The 22,798-nt window shown below is 42.8% G+C and overlaps 1 protein-coding gene across 1 annotated transcript in view; it reads right to left on the bottom strand.

Annotated features, from left to right (window-relative positions):
* Positions 1-12,283, bottom strand: part of GLG1 (golgi glycoprotein 1) — a 159,939-nt gene extending 147,656 nt beyond the window's left edge. Inside the window, exon 1 of the mRNA XM_047709814.1 lies at positions 11,825-12,283. Coding sequence (XP_047565770.1) covers positions 11,825-12,265 — 441 coding nt within the window. The 5' untranslated portion in view covers positions 12,266-12,283. The remainder of the gene's footprint in view (positions 1-11,824) is intronic.
* Positions 12,284-22,798: the final 10,515 nt, after the last annotated feature.

The raw sequence follows: 22,798 nt of genomic DNA, 5'->3' as shown, positions 1-22,798 counted from the left end.
AAAAAAAACAACAACTCTGTAAACTCACAAGCTGTAAGGTGGTGCTCTCTGGAAGCCTATAACACTTCACCACAAACAAGGAGGGCGGGGGACATGGGACACCAGGATGTTGTAGGAGCTGGCAAGAGCCAGAGAAGGAGGCAGAGATCATGGCACTAAAGAACATAAATCTGTCTTCAGAAGGAGGTAACCACACCAATCTCTTCTGATTTCTGTTTTCACTGTCCTAATTTCTCCTATTTTAGACCCATTTTCAGAGGTGAAAATCAATATACAATAGTATAATTTCTTGAAACTTCTTATAATAATAAAGCAACAACAACAACCAGCCACACCAAAAACTTTTATCTATACACATGGCAAACAGGGAGGTCCTAATAAATCTAATCAGTTCGAACAGTCTGAGACTGTGGAGTTTTAACTGTTTCAAAACTATTCAAAACTAACTCTGCTGCCTAATTACCTCAGAAAGAAGGCTTGCATACTGAAAATATTTTGCACTATCCTTAAGGTATGATTAATTTATGTATTGATTTTTTAATATAGATTGTTTCATGCACCAGAGAACGTTCCAACCCTAGCAATATCAAGTCCTAACATATTTCTTTCTCTATGAAAAGGTGCCAATCTTTAGGAAAATTCCAGTGATTTTTATATTTATCTGGTTTTATAAAAGGCAAAAAGAATCAATGCCTTCTTTTTCTCAGCTAATAAAAAGCTATGTTCTTAGTCATTCCATTCTACAGAGGGAGGATCTACATTAAGTAATGCTGTCTTCAGAATACAAGAACTAATTCTTTTCCTCTTCTATTTAAGAACGGGACTTTCCTTTGTCTGATAGGCAGTATATTCCAAATTTAGGCATCATTTAGGCCAAGAGAACTAAAGAACATTTGGCAGAACTGAATTCCTTTACCCAGAGAATCACTCCTTTGCACTCCATAATCTCAAAGTGCATACATTTTCAATATTCATTAAAAACTATAAATGTTCTCATGGCACCTGGCTGGCTCAGTCAGAAGAGCATCTGACTACTGATGTCAGGGGTTGTGAGTTCAAGCCCCACACTGGGTGTAAAGATTACTTAAAGAATAAATAAATAAAATCCTGAAAGAAAACTTAAAAAAAAAAAAAAAAGACAATAAATGTTCTTTTTTTTAATTAACATATAAGGACTATAAATGTTCTTGATTTTACTGTTCAAATAAGTTCAACTGAAGTTTTCATTAAGGAGCCTACCTAGGAAGTATTATATAAAATGTGTGGCACGTTACATTCATTTCACATTTCTCTTAACACAGTGAACACAAAACCTTATCTTGAATCATTTCCTCTGAAACAACAAAGAGAAAGGGAAAAGAAAGACCGTTTATGGGCAAATGCAATTTGATGCACGGTCTACATATTTAAAAATTTTTTATTCTCACCATAACCCTGTAGGAGTGGGTTTATCTGTTTTGTAGAAAATTATCTGTTTTATAGACAATTGAAGGTTGTCTATTAATTTGTCTAAGGTCACGGTAAGTGATAAATGATTTGGGATTTGAATCCAAGACTGTGATTCTGATTTTTACTGCTTACGTTAAATAGGTGTGCTCAGTAGATGGTAAAAATTAACAGAAGGCAGATATGCTCAGGATTAAAACCCTCCATTACATCCCCTTCTCCCTCCTTGAAGCTTCTGTCCACTTCAATTGCTTATCACATTACACAGCTGATTTGGACAGTGCAGGAACTTGGGAATTCTGTTGACTTTCAGGCTCTTTCTAGTTTACACTTAAGTTATAAAAGAAACCTTCCCAGATACCTTCTGTATCTTTCTTTAAACATTATTTTTTTTTCTTTCCTTTTTTGTTGTTGTTACTTTGCATCTGTATTGATTTATAGCTTGTATGCACATTCTCCTGGTTAATTTTTCCCCCACATAATTTCAATTCACTGTTTCTCTTACTTATCATTCTAAATATATATCACATTTGTTATTTTTAAGGAACACAGAAACAATTTAAGAGTTTGTTCTATTTTACAAGTGTACAGATCCAGGAATTCAAGTTAGCACTCATTTTCACTATGACTCCTCCCCCTACAAGGAGTGACACATGTTATTCGCGTCTTCATTAGAAGGTACCATAAATACTATGCATTCAATCTAACATAATTTTCTAATTTCAGTAAAGTTGTTACAGCTAAATGAAAGTAGATGTCTGGTTCTCTTAATTCATTGTTTTTAGATTCCAGTCCACACTTCTTGTTCCTCCACACTCTATTTTAATGCAGATACAAGAGTTAGCACTGGCACAGTTCTGAGGGCCATCACTTGAGATTCCTTCCTACGTTTCCAATTTCTATAATTCAACCAAATAAAGATGAACCACTTACTGACTTCCAGTTTTATAAGTACTGCTCTTCTCAAGTTGAAGGAGCGCCCCTTACAACTCATAAATTAGGCATGGGGATGGTGCCAGATTAGGAGGCATTTTAAGGTAGCTAAATTAAGAATTTTATGATACGGGGGCACCTGGCTAGCTCAGTCAGTAGAGCATGCAACTCTTGATCTCAGGGTGGTAGATTCAAGCCCCACACTGGGTGCAGGAATTACTGAAAAATAAAACCTTTAAAAAAAAAAAAAAAGAACCTCATGATATTAACAATAAACTCGTTAAAAAGAATGTAAAGTACCGACAAGCTTTTTTCTGATACTCCCAACCACTTCCTCTAGCATGTGCCCTAGCATTTACTTTTTCCTTCTTTTATAGTACTTACTATTTTATAACATATTAATTCTTTATTTTTTTTAATATTTTATTTATTACTTGACAAAGAGAACACACACAAAAGCAGGGGGAGCGGGAGAGGGATAGGTAGGCTCCCCACCAGGCAGGGAATCCAACTAGGGGCTCAATCCCAGGACCCCGAAACCAGGATCCAAGCCGAAGGCAGCCCCTTAACTGACTGAGCCACTCAGGCACCCCTATAGTAATAATTTTTAGTAAAGATATCTTTTTCTTCTTCCAGTGCAGCACTGTCCATTAGAAATCAAATGCGGGGGTGGGCGCCTGGGTGGCTCAGTGGGTTAAAGCCTCTGCCTTTGACTCAGGTCATGATCCCAGGGTCCTGGGATCGAGCCCCACATCGGGCTCTCTGCTCGGCAGGGAGCCTGCTTCCTCCTCTCTCTCTCTCTGCCTGCCTCTCTGCCTACTTGTGATCTCTGTCTGTCAAATAAATAAATAAAATCTTTAAAAAAAAAAAAAGAAATCAAATGGGGGCACCTGGGTGGCTCAGTCGTTAAGCATCTGCCTTCCGCTCAGGTCATGATCCCAGGGTCCTGGGATCAAGTCCTACATTAGGCTCCCTGCTCTGCAGGAAGCCTGCTTCTCCCTCTCCCTCTCCCACTCCCTCTCCCCCTGCTTGTGTTCCCTCTCTCACTGTCTCTCTCTCTCTGTCAAATATATAAATAAAATCTTAAAAAAAAAATCAAATGTAAACCACATCTATTATTTATGTTTTCTAATAGTCATATTAAAAAATAAGTAAAATTGATTGTAATAATGTATTTAACCCAATATATCCAAAATATTGCCATTTAAATGTGTAATCAATACAAAAAATTAATGCGGTATCTTACATTTGTTTTTTTGTACTAAGCCTTTAAAATCAAGTGTGTCTTTTACACTTACAGCACAACCCCATTCACACTTCATGCTTCAAATGCTCAAAAGCTACACTGAGCTGGTGACTACCACACTGGGCTATACTACAGGGATGGAAGAGGAATGAGCTATTTCATAGCTGGACAGACTTGCTTTCAAATCTTAATTCCACCACTTACTGGCCCAAAGGCAGTTTCCTCATTAAATAATAATAATGATACATCTCTGATAGGATTAAATGAGATAGAATGCCTAGAAAACATCCCGTCCCTTAGCACACAGAAAGCCTTCAATAAATGCTAACTATTATCATGCATTTATATCCTCTAACACTAAGCACAGTGTCTTACATATGGTAGGTATCCAATAAATGTTTGCTGAAGGAAGAAAAATTAATTTGCATGACATCCTATAAGCCATTTAACTGCTTATTTTTCAAATATATAAGTATCTTATATAAACAGGTGAAGGTAGGTTTTTTGTTTTGTTTTTGGATTGCTGCTGACTAAATTGGTTTTGGACACATTAGGAGAAGTGTACAGAAGAGAAATGTACCATTTCATCTTTTGGATTGTTCAAGTATTTTCATTTTCTTCCAAAGAACAATGAATTATTAAGCAACTATACACTATTAAGCACTCTATTAAGAGACTTCTTAGAGAAGTATTTCTCATCAATGACAGTGGAATTTTACAGGTAGCTCCCAATTACCTGCAAGGATATTTTTGTCTCAGGTTGAAAACATACCATTTCTGGGCTTTATTTTTTTTTTTTTTAATTTTATTTATTTGACAGAGAGAGATCACAAGCAGGCAGAGAGGCAGGCAGAGAGAGAGGGGGAAGCAGGCTCCCTGCTGAGCAGAGAGCCCAATGCGGGGCTTGATCCCAGGACCCTTGAGATCATGACCTGAGCTGAAGGCAGAGGCTTAACCCACTGAGCCACCCAGGTACCCCCATTTCTGGGTTTTAGTTGGAGAACGAGCCAGTGGTACATCTAAGACCCTTTATAATCTGGACTCTGAAAAAATTCTCAAACTCTCTTTTAGTCAGTACAACCCCCTAAATTGCTTAAAGTATCTCTCCTTTTCGCCTGTGCTTTTAATTTTTCATTCTCTTTTACATAACTGTATTCTTACATATCACAGAATCACAAAGTATCAGAGCTAGAAGGATCTGAAGAGATAATCCAGTCTTGGTATTTTCCAAAGCAGATACCACAGAAGGTAAGAAAGATAATTTCAGATGGTGTTAGTATTATATACTTTAATGGCCATATATTTTGTTTAATGTATATTAGAAAAATATAAGTAGCACATCAAACTCAAGAATTCATATGTATCTTCACTTATGACATGGTTCGACAGTCACAACTTAAGGGAGAAAAAACTTTTTTTTTTTTTTTTTAAGATTTTATTTATTCATTTGACAGAGAGAGATCACAAGTAGATGGAGAGGCAGGCAGAGAGAGAGAGAGAGGGAAGCAGGCTCCCTACTGAGCAGAGAGCCCAACTCAGGACTCGATCCCAGGACCCTGAAATCATGACCTGAGCCTGAAGGCAGCGGCTTAACCCACTGAGCCACCCAGGCGCCTGAGAAAAAAACTTTTTTTTAAGATTTTATTTATTTGACAGAGAAAGAGGGATCATAAGTAGGCAGAGAGGCAGGCAGAGAGAGAGGGGGAAGCAGGCTCCCGGCTGAGCAGAGAGCCCCATGCAGGGTTCCATCGCAGGACCCTGAGATCGTGACCTGAGCCAAAGGCACAGGCTTAACCCACTGAGCCCCAAGGGAGAAAAAACTTTTAAGCTAAGAGTAGCAGAACTGGATTCTACTCAAGTTAAATCCTAATTTTGTCCTCTCTTCATTGCCCTAAACAATTTACTGTCTGTATGGCACCAACAGATTAACACTCTCATGTCATAACTGTTTCTTGATCACAATCTCATTTATCAAACCAACTGTAAGCAATGGTGTTCTTAAAGCACTACTGTTCCTTCATAATAAGGGATCAATAATGCCTTGATTTTGTGGTTAGATTGCTTCCAACCACTGAGAGTTAGCATTGGAGGAAATTCCACATGGGCTCAAACAAAACAATCATAACGTATCCTAACGCCAAACAATGTCTGGATTAATTGCCTTTTGCATTATTCACATCACTATTTCCTCCCATGAATGAATAAGGAATCAGGAGATGCTATACCTATAAATCCTAAAAACTATACAAAATATACATAGAATGTAGGAAAGTTATACAGGTAAAATAACAGGAATCTTACTGGGTGCCTGGGTGGTGCAGTGGGGTAAGCATCCAACTCTTGGTTTCAGCTCAGTCAGGTCATGAGATCAAGCCCCATGCCCAGGCTCTGTATTCAGAGGAAAGTCAGCTTAAGACTCTCTCTCCCTTGGGGCGCCTGGGTGGCTCAGGGGGTTAAGCCCCTGCCTTCGGCTCAGGTCATGATCTCAGGTCCCCACATCTGGCTCTCTGCTCAGTGGGGAGCCTGCTTCCCCCTCCCTCTCTGACTGCCCCTCTGCCTACTTGTGATCTCTCTCTCTCTCTCTCTCTGTCAAATAAATAAATAAATAAAATCTTTAAAAAAAAAAAACCTCTCCCTTTGCTCCTTCCTCCTGCCCACTCACACACATGCTCTCTCTCCCTCTAATAAATAAACCTTTAAAAAAAATAACAGGGATCTTAGAAATTATACTATTACCTAAATCTCTCATTAAATACGTGAGGAAACCAGAACTCAAAGTAATGAAAAGACTTGCCCACAGTCATATGGTTAGTTAATGGCAGTGCCAGCTCTAGTCCTAGTTCACTCTTTGTGCTGTTCCACGGATTCAACACAAACAGTAGGGAAATATATATAAATTCTTCCATCATATACTAGTACAAATCCTGCCTCAGGTAAGATGGGATTTGAAAATCTTTTCATTAAGCAGAAATTCTGCTCATGATGGGCTCAAACTAGAAATTAAATTAGGTTTGTCTAATAATGCTGGTCTACCTGAGAAATCTACAATATTCAAGTGCATAGGAATTGTAGCTACCCAATTGTTCTCAGTAGTAAAGAAAAGAGAATTCTAATTCCAGGCAACTCTTCTCATTTTTTGTGTCCATTTCTGAACCCCTGGCATTCTCAACAGTCACATACCAATTTCCCTAGCTGAAACCATCCATGGTAGATTGCAAAGTGTCTGACTTTGAAATCAAAGAGAACTTACTGAATACCAGGTCTACAACTTAGGACATAACATCAAACATATTACTTCATCTCTCTGAGCCTGTTTCAACTAAGATAACAGGACATTCACCTCACAGGACTATCAAAAATATTAAATGAGAGGGGCGCCTGGGTGGCTCAGTGGGTTAAGCCGCTGCCTTCGGACTCAGGTCATGATCTCAGGGTCCTGGGATCAAGTCCCGCATCGGGCTCTCTGCTCAGCAGGGAGCCTGCTTCCCTCTCTCTCTCTCTCTGCCTGCCTCTCTGTCTACTTGTGATCTCTCTCTGTCAAATAAATAAATAAAATCTTTAAAAAAAATATATTAAATGAGGGACGCCTGGGTGGCTCAGTGGGTTAAACCTCTGCCTTAGGCTCAGGTCATGGTCTCAGAGTCCTGGGATGGAGCCCCGCATCGGGCTCTCTGCCTGCCTCTCTGCCTACTTGTGATCTCTGTCTGTCAAATAAATAAATAAAATCTTTTGAAAAAAAATTACATAAGATAATATAGAGAGTGCAAAACATGATCTTAGGATACTGTTAAATTAAAGGTTAAGAAGAGAGCAGAAGCACCTGGCTAGCTCAGTTGACAAAGTGTGAGACTCTTGATCTTGGGGTTGTAAGTTCCAGCCCTCACGCTGGATACAGAAATTACTGAAAAATAAAAATCTTCAAAAATAAAAGAATTTTTTAAAAGAATAGAATAATAAAAATGTTCATCTGTGAGTCTGAAAGGGTTTATAGGGCGCCTGGGTGGCTCAGTTGTTGGCCATCTGCCTTCAGCTCAGGTCATGATCCCAGCGATGGAGCCCCACATTGCGCTACCTGCTCAGTGGGAAGCTTGCTTCTCTCTCTCCCACTCCCCTTGGTTGTGTTCCCTCTCTCGCTGTCTCTCTCTCTGTCAAATAAAGGAATAAAATCTTAAAAAAAAAAAAAAGAAAGAAAGAAAGAAAGAAACTGGATTTATAGTTTGTAATGTTTAAATGTTAATTCCTGTTTGATACATAAAATAGTACATCTTAAATATCTACATTGTTTTATTTTTGTAAGTCCTTATCAAAGATACACATCAAAGTAGTTAGAAAGTGAAATGGAAAAAAAAAAAGCAAGTGAAATGACATGTGTCTGGGACTTGCTTTAAAATACGCCAGTCTCCCAAGTCCTATGCCAAATGAACAAAAAAATATAGAGGCAGTTGAAGCTGGGTGATACATACAGAGAGAATCACCATACTATTCGACTTCTGTGCATACTTGAAATTTTCCATATTAGAAACTTTTATGTTTTAAAACCCAACAAGAACAGGGGCACCTGGCTGGCTCAGTCACTAAGCATCTGCCTTTGGCTCAGGTCATGATCCTGGAGTCCTGGGAGCAAGCCTCCGCATGGGGCTCCCTGCTCAATGGGGAGCCTGCTTCTCCCTCTCTTCCCCACTCTTGCTCTCTCTCGCTATCTCTGTCTCCCTCTCAAATAAATAAAATCTTAAGTAAATATGTTAAAAAAAAATAAAATCTAGCAAAAACAGATTTTTAAAAAAGCCCTAAGAAAAACTGCACATCATTAATAAACTCCTCCCAAGAAAACAATGTCTCCATCCGAACTTCTAAACACATGATAATACCAGTCATTTCAGTCAAAAATACATAAGTATTTTAAAATCACTCTCAACATAAAACATGTTTTATTTTGGGGTGCCTGGGTGGCTCAGTCATTAAGGGTCTACCTTCAGCTCAGGTCACGATCTCCGGGTCCTGGGATGGAGCCCCGCATCGGGCTCTCTGCTCAGCAGGGAGCCTGCTTCTCTCTCTCTCTCTCTCTCTGCCTGCCTCTCCATCTACTTGTGATCTCTCTCTGTCAAATAAATAAATAAAATCTTTAAAAAAAAAAAGTGTGTAAAAAAAAAAAAAAGACTTAATCTAACACGGGGAACCTGGGTGGCTCAGTTGCCTCAGCATCTGCCTTAGGCTCAGATTGTGATCCTGGGGTCCTGGGATCGAGCCCTGCATGGGTCTCTCTGCTTGGCGGGGAGCCTGATTCGAACCTCTCCCACTGTCTGCTGCTCACTCTTCTCGTGCTCTCTCTCTCTCTCTGTGTCAAATAAACAAAATCTTTAAAACAAAACAAAAAAATAAACCTTAAAAAAAAAAAAGGACTTAACCTAACACTATATACCCCATGTTGTTTCAAAATAAAGATGTTTACTACCATTTAAACACATGCTTTGCCTCTCCATAATTCTAATACCAAGTACACAGAGAACAGCCTTCTCCAAATTAGTATCCAAAGGGATAAAGAAGGAAACAAAAAAAACAAAGAAAACCCAAAGGGATATAGAAGCAGATTATATCAAATTCCCTATCAAACAATACTACTTACCAAAAAACAAATGCAAAACATGTTCCATAATTTCACTTTAAATGTGCCGAGGCAGTTTCTTTCTTTAATTCAGGTATGTTCTTTCAAACACATAAATCAGATTTAACTAATTCTCAAACTAAGTGGATTTAAATGTTCTTTTGCTGTCTTTAAAGAAAAAAAAAGTTTAAAAACAGCTCCACTTGGGGCACCTGGGTGGCTCAGATGGTTAAGCATCTGCCTTAGCTCAGGTCATGATCCCAGGGTCCTGAGATCAAGCCCCGCATAGGGCTTCCTGCTCAGCGTGAAGCCTGCTTCTCCTTCTTCCACTCCCCCTGCTTGTGTTCCCTCTCTCGCTGTATATCTCTCTCTATATATCAAATAAATAAATAAAATATTAAAAAACAAACAAACAAAAACAGCTCCACCTCCAGAAGCTTGGTAGGCTCAGTCCCTACAGCATGCAACTCTTGACTTCAGGGTTGCGAGTTCAAGCCCCCATTGGGTATGGAGCCCACTTACAAATTTTAAAAAAAAGAAAGAAAAGAAAACAGTTCCACCTCCCGAAGAATATACACAGTAGTTCATGGTACTCTTTTTTCAACTTTTATGTATATAAAATTAGAGGAAAATTAACTAAACTGTAAATTTGGAAAGCTCTGGTCCCCAAAATACCCCCACCTCCAATTTATAGAATACGTTTTCTTCCTGTGGAGTATAAAACTGACTTCATTAGTATATTTATCCTCAATCTGTTGGCAATATTTATTGAGTCTCAGTACTGAATTAGGTACTCTGGAAAGTTACAAAGGAAATATAGGACCTAGTAACTACGCTCAAAGAATTTAAACAGCCATCTCCATAAAGGAGAAAAAAATGTAGTTACTGAAACAGTATCCTTGCTGAGAATCTTACAATCAAATGTGGAGCAGGGACTCCATTTTCAAGCCAGTTTCCTTGCACTAAGTAATCCAAGACAGTACCCACAAAATTAAACAGACTCCAAAAGTGATCAAATCTGTTATTTATGGATTACATATGCTGCTACACACTTCTACTGCATGACAAAGGAAGCCTGCTTCTGTAAGTGGAGGTTTCCAAATGTTCCTAAGCACACAAAGAAAGAGACATGTACTCTGAGCATTGGCCACTTTTTGCCACTTTGCCTAATAACATCCTACTTCTGCCACAAACCACTAACAAAGTGTTTGATCACCAATATTAGGGTCTTACTCTGAGGGAACATCGATTATATATCCTCAAATACCAAACAGAAAATTCCAAAAAGCCTGACAGTTAAGAATCTCAGCTGTACCTACTAGAGAAGTAGCTGAAAAATAAAGAGTAACAGTGAATCCTCCTAGTCTCTCAAACTGTAGATGAGAAGTCATCTGCGGTCCCACATTTCTGTTGGCTCAGGATATTTCCTTTCTGTCTTCAGATTCTGTATGTCTCTTCCCCTTGTGAGTTCTCTGTATAGAATACTAGAGCAGGTATCACAGTGGATGGGAGGGCAAGTGGAGTGGGGGAAATATTGCCAAGACTAGCAATTTTCTACAAACCAGTGATCTTCCCATGGTCATGAACATCTTAGGCAATTCTGATGATACAATTTCCCAAACAAAACTGTATCAAGCAGCAGTTTCATTCTATTTGTTAACCTTTAGGTCTAATTCTATACACCTAACCTTAAACAAGCAAAACAAACAAAAAAACCCCACAACCCTACCAGAGTTGCTCCCAAACTTTGAGAATTGTCAATAAAGTCCGCAGCATTAAATCTAGAGAAGACATATCAGTTAACTGACTCACATTATAGAATATCAAATCTAGATTTCATTAAAAGGTACTACTAAAATCATATTCAGACGTCAGAAAGGCAAGATCCCACAACCCAATCACAGATACTGTATAGGTATTACAGCTTCGACTGCTGTCCCAACTTTTCAAGCTTTGGGACTCTAATTTACTTGGGGTAATAGCTTGAGATTCACTACGAACTGATCAAAATAAATGAAGGGGCGGGAAGGACATATATCAGTTTCAACACCGTATTTGATAATAGGAATTTGCTAAATTACAAAAGAACGGGGTAGAGACAGTAAATTCGGTATTGACTACAATACACATCAGAACAGAACCTGAGTTACCTAAACAAACGTTATCTACTGCCAATAAACAGATCATTTCTTAACAGCTTAAGTACGCCAACCATTTTTTCATGTTTAAAAGGGCTGCTACGAACTGTCCAAGTCGAAACAAATAATCAAATTCTAAGCAGGTCTTCGGCGAGGAGCCACTGTGCTTAGAGCATCACACAAAAGATCGGAGCAAACATAAACACGCTCTGGGCCTTCGCAGACAGCGGCCAGGAGCCAAGGTCTGAATCCCAGACCCCCGCACCAGGGAGGGAAGGGGGGGTGGGGTCCTCTTCTCGGAATGCGCTGGGGAGCTAGTTAGAGACGGGGAGGGAAGGAGCGAGCGCAGTACAGAGGAAGAGAGAGAAGCAGCGGACCGGCGTCAGCGGCTTCCAAGGCCGGCAACACCCTCGGGCCCGCACCAGGCCTGGCCCTCCCGGCCCCGTCCCGCCTCCTCACCTCCCTCACGTCCTGCAGGCACTCGAGCACCGCCAGGTTGTTGCTCCAGGTGTGCTTGGGGCACACACGGGTCACGTCTTCCCTGCACGACTCTTCCTCTGCCAGCTTCCAGCCCCCGCCAGCCCCTCCGGGCCCCGCTCCGCCCCGCCGGGCCGGAGGCCCACCCGCCGGGAAAGGCGGCTGCGGCGGCTGAGGCGGTTGCTGCGGCTGCTGCTGCTGGTGCTGGAGCTGAGATGACTGAGGCAGCTGGAGCAGCGGCTGACCGGCCGGCCCGCCGCCTCCAGTCTGCCCTACGAAGGACGGAAAGTTGGCCCCGGGGCCCTGGCCCTGGCTGTGGCCGCCCTGGCCTGGGACTTTCTGGGCCCCGGCCGCCGCGAGCAGCAGCAGCTGCAGCGCCGCCGACAAGCGGAACATCCTCCGTACACGTCCACACGCCGCCATCTTGGGTCCGCGGCGAGCTCGACGCACCCGCCGGCGCCGCGTATTTAAATGAGGGGGCGGGGCTCGCTAGGGCCCGGCCGGAGCCCCTCCCCGGCCGGCGCAGACCCGCGAGCCGCGAGCGGAGCCCTGGAGGAGGCTGCGCTGGAAGCGGCCCACGCCCTGGGTCCCGGAGGCTCTTTGCCGGGGGAATTGCTGGAGCTCCTTAAAAAGCCTGGGCTGGACGGCTTTACCTCATTCCCCTGGTTGTCGTCACAGAAAAATAAAGAGGAATCGGGATTGCCACAACCAAGATGGCTGGTAGAGTATGTCGCCTGTTCAGTGACTGGGGGGAAAAAACAAAAACAAAAAACTTTGTGTGTAGAGGTGTACTATACACGACCAGGGTATTCCGAAATCTAAGAGCCTCTTGTTGCATCTCTTCCTGCTGCTTTCTACCTGCCTCAGAATCTTTCTTATCCAGGGAAGAAGGCAGTCTTGAAAAATGGTTAGGAGCAAAAGTTCCGGGATAAGAAGGGACCTGGTTATAATCTTTGCTCCCCTGCAGACTGGGCAAGTCCTTTAACTCTCTGAGCCTCATTCTTCTCGTCCCATGAAGACGAGGAGGAGCTCTAATGTGAAATATAGTTGTGAGGACCAGAAAAAATAATAAGGGAAAGTGCCTGGCCAACAATATAGAGCTCAAAAAGTTGTAGCCGATATTATTACTAAATTGGGAAGCCTTTTGTGCCGCAATCCTGATTGTAAATCAGAACTTAACCCCGTGTTTAAAGGAGGAGAAGAAAATAGCAAAACAGGTCTTTAGGTGTCAGGTCAAGTCTCTGTCTTGGGGAACTGTTTCTGCTGACCTGGGCGCAGCATCTTCAGCACATTAGGCCGGGATTGGTTGGTTGACCTCACACCCCTGTCCCCTCCCTCTCCTTAGGAGAGATGATACCTTCTCCAAGGTCTTCACATCCATTGTCATTTGAGTTTTGTATCAGGCCTGGGTTGGACTCTAATTCAACTGAGGAACGGCACAGTAATGGTAACAAGTTCTGCACAGCAGGGTTAAAAGACCTGCCCAGAGTAAACTCGACCAGTCTGGTACTAGGATCTGTGGGGCTTCCCACTGCCCTGGTGCAGTTTTATTCCACTCTATCAATACAGCATTTTGAGGAATGAGGACAGCTAGGGGTACAGGATCCCAACTGGTGATCCATGTTCAAAAATGCAACTTCTATGCTGACCCACAAATGGGCAGTGAAGATCAGACATAACTAGAGTCTAAGAAGTCCTGGGTGGGTGGTCAGGGTGCTGGGTGGCTCAGTAGGTTAAGTGTCAGACTCATTGATTTCATCTCAGGTCATGAATGATCTCATGGGTTGTGAGATCAAGCCCCACCTCAGGTTGGTTCTCAGCCGGGAGTCTGCTTGAAGAGTCTCTCCTTCTGCCCCTCCCCTCACTTGCACACTCTGACAGGCTAAGGTCAATCATGTTGGTTTTTTTTCTTTAAGATTTTATTTACGGGGGTGCCTGGGTGGCTCAGTGGGTTAAAGCCTCTGCCTTTGGCTCGGGTCATGATCCCAGGGTCCTGGGATCGAGCCCCACATCGGGCTCTCTGCTCAGCGGGGAGCCTGCTTCCTCCTCTCTCTCTCTGCCTGCCTCTCTGCCTACTTGTGATCTCTGTCTGTCAAATAATAAAATCTTTAAAAAAAAGATTTTATTTACTTATTTAAGAGAGAGACAGAGAGACCACAAGTGGGGGAGAGGGGCTGAGAGAGAGGGCGAAGCAGAAAAAGCAGATCTCTCGCTCAGAAGGGAGCCAGAGGCTGGGCTGGATCATGACCTGAGCCGAAGGCAGATGCTTAACTGACTGAAACACCCAGGCTCCCCTAAAATAAATAAATCTTAAAAAAAAAAAAAAAGAAGTTAGGTGGGGACTCAGAGACCACATAAGGAACCCCTGAGACCAAGAATATTTTGAGGGTACAAACCCCTCACTATGGCTGACAGCAGGTCTCTATCTCTGGGCATGAAGGTATGTTGGCATCTCTGCCAACACTCTCCCCACCCCGCTACTGCCATAAAATGGTCCTGAGGCTGCTGCGAAACTTTAGCATTGACTAAGGCAGCCTAGGATAGACCAGATAAACGTCCATGTTCGTTAACAGATACGTGGGATAGGGAACTTGTCAGTCAGCAGGCTGGAGACATCACCAGAAGTTCTTGAAAAGTCACTAGGAGCCATTAATTTTCAGTAATAAGTCTGCATGTGCTCAGACAACAAGTGGGAGATTATTTTAAAGTAGTTTAAGGGCGTGCCTGGGTGGCTCAGTTGCTTGAGCCGCCGGCTTTTGGCTTTGGCTCAGGTCACTATCTCAGGGTCCTGGGATCGGGCTCCGCGCTCAGCAGGAAGTGTGCTGGAGATTATCTCCCTCTCCCTCTGCTCCTCCCCTGTCCTCTCTCGCTCTCTCTAAGATAAACAAATAAAATCTTAAAAAAAAATAAACTAGTTTAAGGCTAAGAGGGCCTGGCTGTTTGGTGGGAATAGCATGCATCTGTTGATCTCAGCGTCATGAGTTCGAGCCCCACATTGCATGTAGAGATTACTTAAATAAATAAAAAAATTTTTTTAAAGGATGGGTTTGTTTTTGTTTTTGTTTTTTTTAGAGTTTATTTATTTATTTGACAGACAGAGATCACAAGTAGGCAGAGAGGCAGGCAGAGAGAGAGGAGGAAGCAGGGTCCCCGCTGAGAGCCCGATGTGGGGCTCAATCCCAGGACCCTGGGATCATGACACGAGCCAAAGGCAGAGGCTTTAACCCACTGAGCCACCCAGGAGCCCCTAAATAAAACTTTTTTTAAAAGGTTTAAATAAACTAGTTTAAGGCTAGAAATTGACAGACTGTTAAGAGAAGCCAGCAGTTGCCTATCTCTCAGCCCGGACTGAGGAAACACTAGACCCAGCCACAGATTGCCTCTGGAGATAGGGAGGAGTATATGTGCCTATCTTAAAATCACAATGACCAGGAAGCAAGAGACCCAGAGAAATCTGGGAAACTTGCCAGTTCAGGCTGTGTCAGGCAAGTCTAGACTTTATATAAGGTACAAACGCCTAAGCCAGCAGGAAGACGGTTGACCTATCTTGGTTCTCCCAACTTCAGTGACTTTTCAGTACAAAATAGACTCTCTCTGGGGCATCTGGGGGCTCAGTCAGTTAAGCAACTGAATCTTGGTTTCAGCTCAGGGCAGTATCTCAGGGCGGTGGGGGGCCCCCTCCGGATGGGCTCTGCACTCAGTGCAGGTTATGCTTGTCCCTCTCCTTCCCCCTCTGCTCCTCCCCCAGCTCACACTGCTTCTCTCAAATAAACAAAATCTTAAAAAAAAAAAAAAAAGATTTTATTTGTTTGAGAGAGAGACAGAGAGAGAGAATGAGTGGGGTAAGGGGCAGAGGGAGAAGCGGGCTCCCCGCTGAGCAGGGAGCCGGACATGGGGCTCCATCCCAGGACCCCAAGACCATGACCAGAGCCAAACGCAGATGCCCAACCGGCTGAGCCACCCGGGAGCCCCGGCCAAATAAATAAAATCTTAAAAAAAAAAAAGACTATCTCTATCGCAAACTACGATTTCATTTTACCTTTTATTGTTCCTTTTGTTTTTTGATCCTGACTTCCTTGATTCACTCAATAGATACCTGTTGAGGTTTTTGTTTGTTTTTTTTTTAATGCCAGGCATTGCTCAAAAACCAGCTTATATGCATGATAAACAATAAGACAGTAAACAAAGAGTAAAATCATTTCAGACCATACAAAGTGCTATGAAGAAAATAAAAGATATAGGGGGTGACTGGGGTAGGGAGGGGCTTTTTTTGGGGGGGGGAGGCTTTTATATAAAGGCAGCTGGGGAGAGGCTTTCTGAGTGATAATTGAACGAAGAGCCAATCAGAATGAAGTTACCAGCCATGGAAAAAAAATCTGGATCTGAAGCTGTCTTAACCTGTTCAGGCTGGTATAACAAAATACCACAGACTTGGGGGGCTTATAAACAAAAGACATTTGTTTCTCAGAGTTCTAGAGGTTAGAAGTCCAAGATCAGGGGCACCTGAGTGGCTCAGTGGATTAAGCCTCTGCCTTCGGCTCAGGTCATGATCCCAGCGTCCTGGGATCGAGCCCCACATCGGGCTCTCTGCTCAGCAGGGAGCCTGCTTCCCCCTCTCTCTCTGCCTGCCTCTCTGCCTACTTGTGATCTCTCTCTGTCAAAGAAATAAATAAAATCTTAAAAAAAAAAAAAAAAAAGAAGTCCAAGATCACAGTGCTAGCATGGTCAGGTTTTGGTGAAACCTCTTTCGGATTGCAGATTTCCAACTTCTTGCTGTGTTCTCTTACGGGGGAAGGGGCTAGAGAGCTCTATAGGGTTCTTTATAGAAACACTCATCCGGGGCGCCTGGGTGGCTCAGTGGGTTGGGCCGCTGCCTTCGGCTCGGGTCGTGGTCTCGGGGTCCTGGGATCGAGTCCCGCATCGGGCTCTCTGCTCGGCGGGAGGCCTGCTTCCCTCTCTCTCTCTGCCTGCCTCTCTGTCTGCTTGTGATCTCTCTCTGTCAAATGAATGAATGGAATCTTTAAAAAAAAAAAAAAAAGAAACACTCATCCAATCCTCTCATGACCTAAGTGCCTCCAAAAGGCTATCTCCTCATACACTCACACTGGCTGTGAGGATTTCAAAATATAAATGTAGGGGTGGACACAAACAGACCATAGCAAAAATGTTCCAAAAGCAGAGATTAACAAGTTCGAGACCCTGATGTGGGAATAAGCATGCAAAATAAAGGCCTATATGGCTGAATTAGAATGAAGAAAGAACAGAAAAAGGCATCAGAGAATTGGTCGGGACAGATCATCGAGGGCCCTTTAGGCCCTATATATCCATGTAACTGGGGGAGAATTCTGACTCCAAACAAAGAGTTTGTATTTCCATTGAAAGAAAGACATAAAAGCTAGACAAAATTACATAAAATATCTTTGAAAGGAATTAGAGAGTAACCAATGCAATCAGAAAATGAAGGGCAACAATCTTTGAGAAAAAGGAATTAATTACACAGCCCAGATTTTTTTCTGAGTTGTACTTTCTAAATTGTAGCTCAAAAGAATTGAGTCTATGCCAAAGGCAGCAATCTCATTGGGCCGAAAATACACAGGTAGGAATTCAGAGCCTCCCAGATGGTTGGGACTTAAGGGTAAAAAGACTGGAGAGAAGAGAACTGAAGAGAAAGAGCCAAAAATCTGTGACTACATTTCTCCAAGTCTCTGGCTGTTTCCTAAGCTGGGCTCCACAAACCCAGAAGAAAACGAGAGCTGAGAGAGTGATAAATCGAGAGTTCCCAGCAGCCTCATGCGTGCTAGGGAATTAGAAGTTAGAGTTTACACCCTGCTGAGGTATAGAGGTCTTGGTCAACACCCCAGGCTTTAAACTGAGGCCTCAGAAGGGTTACCCTCTGGGCACAGAAGCCAAACCCCAGGAGAAAGGACACCACATGAGGAGTGAGGGTAATGCCCTAGAAGAAAAAGCAAAACTATAAGAGTCCGGGACGCCTGGGTGGCTCAGTTGGTTGAGCAGCTGCCTTCGGCTCGGGTCATGATCCCGGCGTCCTGGGATCGAGTCCCACATCGGGCTCCTTGTTCTGTGGGGAGCCTGCTTCTCCCTCTGCCTCTGCCTGCCACTCTGTCTGCCTGTGCTCGCTCTCTCTCTCTCTTCTGACAAATAAATAAATAAAAAATCTTAAAAAAAAAAAACCATAAGAGTCCAACCCTAATAAAGCCTAAACATACCTCAGTGGGGTCAACATGACCCACTGTACTCTGTCTACAGGAAGAAAACACCATCTTTCTGAAGAGAGGTAACATCATGGAGAGCCTCTACAATTTTTAATTTGCATGTCCCAGGATTGGACAAAAAATTATGAAGCATGCTAAAACCAAAACAAAACTGAACTAAATAACCCAAACCAAAAGAAACAAAAAAGTCAGGGCCCCTGGCTGGCTCAGCTGGTAAAGCATGCGACTCTTGATCTCAGGGTTGTGAGTTTAAGCCCCATATTGGGTATGAAGCCTACTTTAAAAAAAAAGGTAGAAAAAAAAGTCAACAAAAACAAACTCTCTATGATTCCAATATTGGACTTAATCAGATATGGACTTTAAAAGAGTGGTGACTAGTATGTTATAGAAAATAAAAGATAATGGGGCGCCTGGGTGGCTCAGTCGTTGGGCATCTGCCTTCAGCTCAGGTCGTGATCCTGGGGTCCTGGGATCAAGCTCAGCATTGGGCTCCCTGCTCAGCAGGAAGCCTGCTTCTCCCTCTCTCACTGCCCCTGCTTGTGTTCCCTCTCTCGCTGTGTCTCTGTCAAATAAATACAATCTTTAAAAAGAGAAAAAAAAAAAAAAGAAAAAAGAAAGATAGAATTGGGGCACTTCGTGTGCTCTGTCAGTGGAATGTGTGACTCTTGATCTCAGGGTTGTAAGTTTGAGCCCCAAACTGGGTGTAGTAATCTTAAAAACAAAACAAAACTTTAAAAAATAGGTGAAAAATAGAGTGTTTCTGGGGTGCTCAGTGGGTTAAAGCCTCTGCCTTCGGCTCAGGTCATGATCCCAGGGTCCTGGGATCGAGCCCCACATCGGGCTCTCCGCTCTGCAGGGAGCCTGCTTCCTCCTCTCTCTCTGCCTGCCTCTCTGCCTACTTGTGGTCTCTGTCTGTCAAATAAATAAATAAAATCTTTTAAAAAAAAAAAAGAAAAATAGTGTTTCAACAGAAAATTGGATTCTTCACAAATAACAAAATGGACATTCTAGAACTGAATTAAAATTCATTAGATGATTTTTTTTGAAGATTTTATTTATTTATTTGAGAGAGAGAGAGAGAGCACCCACACAATTGGGGGAGGGTCAGAGGAAGAAAGAGAAGCAGACTCTCCTGCAGAGCAGGGAGCTCAACTTGAAGCTTGATCCTGGGACCAAAGGATCATGACCTGAGCCCAAGGCAAACACTTAACCAACTGAGCCACCCAGGCACCCCTAAAATTAATTCAATGACTTTAATAGCAGATTGGATGTCTTAGTCTGTTTGGGTGCTATAGCAGAATATCATAGACTCGGTGGCTTAAAACAATACAAATTTATTTCTCACAGTTCTGGAGGCTGGGAAGTCCATGATGGACTGCCAGCTGCTGGCAGATTCCCTATCTGGTGACTTCCACTTCCTGGTTCATAGACAGCCCCATCTTCTTGCTATAACCTCACAGGGTATAAAGGCATTAGGGAGCTCTCTGAGGTCTCTTCTAGAAGGACACTGTTCCCATTCATGTGAGCTCCACCCTCACGAAAATGAAAGAGAAAGAAAAAAATCTTAGAAACAAAGACATTATTTTCAAAGGAGCAATAACACTAATATCTGACTTTTCAGTAGAAACTATGGGGTTAGGATTTCAACATCAATTTGGCAGGGGGCGGGGACACAAGCATTCAATCTATGGCACTGGGTATGGCAGAAGACAGAATTATTGAAGGGAAACAGATGAACAGAAAATATACAAAGGAGGGGGGGTGCCTGGGTGACTCAGTCAACTGGGCATCCTGGCTCTTGATTTGGGCCCAGGGGCTGATCTTGTAGTTGTGGGATTGAGCCCTCCATGGGGCTCCATGCTTGGTAGGGAGACTTCTTGGGGTTCTTTCTCTCTCTCCCTGTCCCTCTGCTGCTACCCCTGCTTGCTCAATCTCTCTAAATAGATAAGTAAAAATGTATTTTTAAAAGATTTTACTTATTTACTTGTCAGAGAGAGAAAGAACGCGCACGAGCATGCATGTGTGAGCGCACAAGCACAATGTGGGACTTGATCCCAGCGCTCTAAGATCATGACCAGAGCCGAAGGCAGACACTTAAGCAACTGAGCCACCCAGACATCCCAAATAAAATCCTTAAAAATAAATAGATAAATAAAATAAAATTAGAAAAAAGGAAAATATCCAAAAGCAAGCACAGAAAGAAAAAAGATTTCAAAAAAGAACAGAGCATTAAGATATACGTGGGCCATAGTCAAAAGTTCTAACATATATATAACTAGAACCCCAAAGGGAGAGGAGAAAGACAACAGTGCAGCTCAATATTGAAGAGACATGCTTTGAATTTCCCCCAGCTGATGAAAGATACCAACCTAGAGATTCAAGAAGTTCCAGGAACCCTTAGTGGATAAACACAAAGAGTACTACATCACCATGAAACTGCTGAAAATCAAAAAGAAAGATAAAATCTTAAAAGCAGACAAAAACATATTATCTTCAAAGGCGCACTAACACTAATATCTGACTTTTCAGTAGAAACTATGGAAGCCAGGTGCACCTGTGTGATTGCATTTATATGAAATACCCAGAATAGGCAAATCCATAGAGACTAAAAGTAGATTAATGGTTTCCAGGAGATGAGGGAAGAGAATTGAAAAGTACGGAGTTTCTTTTTTTTTTTTTTTAAGATTTTATTTATTTATTTGACAGACAGAGGTCACAAGTAGGCAGAGAGGCAGGCAGAGAGAGAGGGGGAAGCAGGCTCCTTGCTGAGCAGAGAGCCCGATGCGGGGCTTGATCCCAGGACCCTGGGAATCATGACCTGAGCCGAAGGCAGAAGCCTTAACCCACCGAGTCACTCAGGCACCCCGAAAAGTACGGAGTTTCTTTTGGGAATCAGATAGTGGTGATGGTTGCATGACATTGTGGATATACTAAAAAAAAAAAAAAAACAACAACAACACTGAATGGTACGCTGGAAAACGGTTAAAGTAGTGAATTTTTTTTTTATTTTTTTTTAAGATTTTATTTATTTATTTGACAGAGAGAGAAAGATCACAAGGAGGCAGAGAGGCAGGCAGAGAGAGAGAGGAGGAAGCAGGCTTCCTGCTGAGCAGAGATCCCGATGCGGGGGCTCGATCCCAGGACCCTGAGATCATGACCTGAGCCGAAGGCAGAAGCCTTAACCCACCGAGTCACTCAGGCACCCCGAAAAGTACGGAGTTTCTTTGGGGAATCAGATAGTGGTGATGGTTGCATGACATTGTGGATATACTAAAAAAAAAACAAACAACAACAACAACACTGAATGGTACGCTGGAAAACGGTTAAAGTAGTGAATTTTATTTTTTTAATTTTTTTAAAAGATTTTATTTATTTATTTGACAGAGAGAGAAAGATCACAAGGAGGCAGAGAGGCAGGCAGAGAGAGAGAGGAGGAAGCAGGCTTCCTGCTGAGCAGAGATCCCGATGCGGGGGCTCGATCCCAGGACCCTGAGATCATGACCTGAGCCGAAGGCAGAGGCTTTAACCCACTGAGCCACCCAGGCGCCCCAAAGTAGTGAATTTTATGTTATGTGTATTTTACCCCAATAAAAGCTAATGCTAAATACAACTGGACCCATTTTTTAAAAGTTTAAAGACATTTTCAGGCAAGCTGAAGCTGAGACAGATAACTCATTGCCGACAGACCTGCCCTACTCAAGGCTGAGGGAAAATGACCCAATGGAAGCAATAAAGAGTTCGGGAAGGAATAAAAAGTGCTGACAGAGAGGCACCTGGGTGGCTCAGTGGGTTAAAGCCTCTGCCTTCAGCTCAGGTCATGATCTCAGGGTTCTGGGATCGAGCCCCGCATCGGGCTCTCTGGTCAGCGGGAAGCCTGCTTCCCTTCCTCTCTCTCTGCCTGCCTCTCTGCCTGCCTCTCTGCCTACTTGTGATCTCTGTCTGTCAAATAAATAAATAAAAATCTTAAAAAAAAAAAGTGCTGACAGAGTCAGTATGTGGACAATTACTGTTGCTTTAAGCACAATAATTGAGGGATTCATACCAGATGTAACAGTGAACTATATGACTCCCATAGTATATAATCAAGGATGCGAACTGTACTCTCTAGGCCCGAGAGTCTAGGGTGAACACTAGAAGAACACAAGAATGGGTATGTGTAAAGCTAATAGAAGAAACAAACAAACAAACAAAAAACCCCACTGGAATAAAAAGTCTTCCAAAAGAAGACTGAAAGGGTGGGAATAAAGTAACGAAGAACACATGGGGTACACAGAAAACAATTGCGTGAAGTTTAAGTCCAGTTAAATTTAAGTACCATGGGAGGCTCTTGGAGGGTTTTCTGTGGGGCCATTATTTAATCCCCAAGTAAGAGTTATGAAAGGTGGAGCCTTAACCCCCTCACAACTATCCGCAAAGTACTGAGCATGGTGTTGAGCACACAGAGGGCAATCCGTGAAGATTTACTGATATGGACAAGCTGCTTCTCCCATTGCTGAATGGCTGAAAGGTCCCTACCTCCAGGAAGCCCTCCAGTGACTCTCTCACCCACTGTTTGGGCAAGCAAGGTGAAAGGAGGTGACTGGGCAGAGCAGGCCCCCCTGCCCCTTCTTACTCTGATTTAAGGACTATGGCAGCTTCCAGAGTTCAGGAATACTTTCCCAAACTTGACTGTGCAGCTGAATCACCTGGAGTAGTTTTCAAACATTTCTAATTATGGTATCCA

The sequence above is a fragment of the Lutra lutra genome, chromosome 17 (genome assembly GCF_902655055.1).
Source record: "Lutra lutra chromosome 17, mLutLut1.2, whole genome shotgun sequence".
NCBI lineage: Eukaryota > Metazoa > Chordata > Mammalia > Carnivora > Mustelidae > Lutra > Lutra lutra.
Note: the sequence above shows the minus strand (reverse complement) of the source record. Positions and strands in the feature narration are given on the sequence as shown.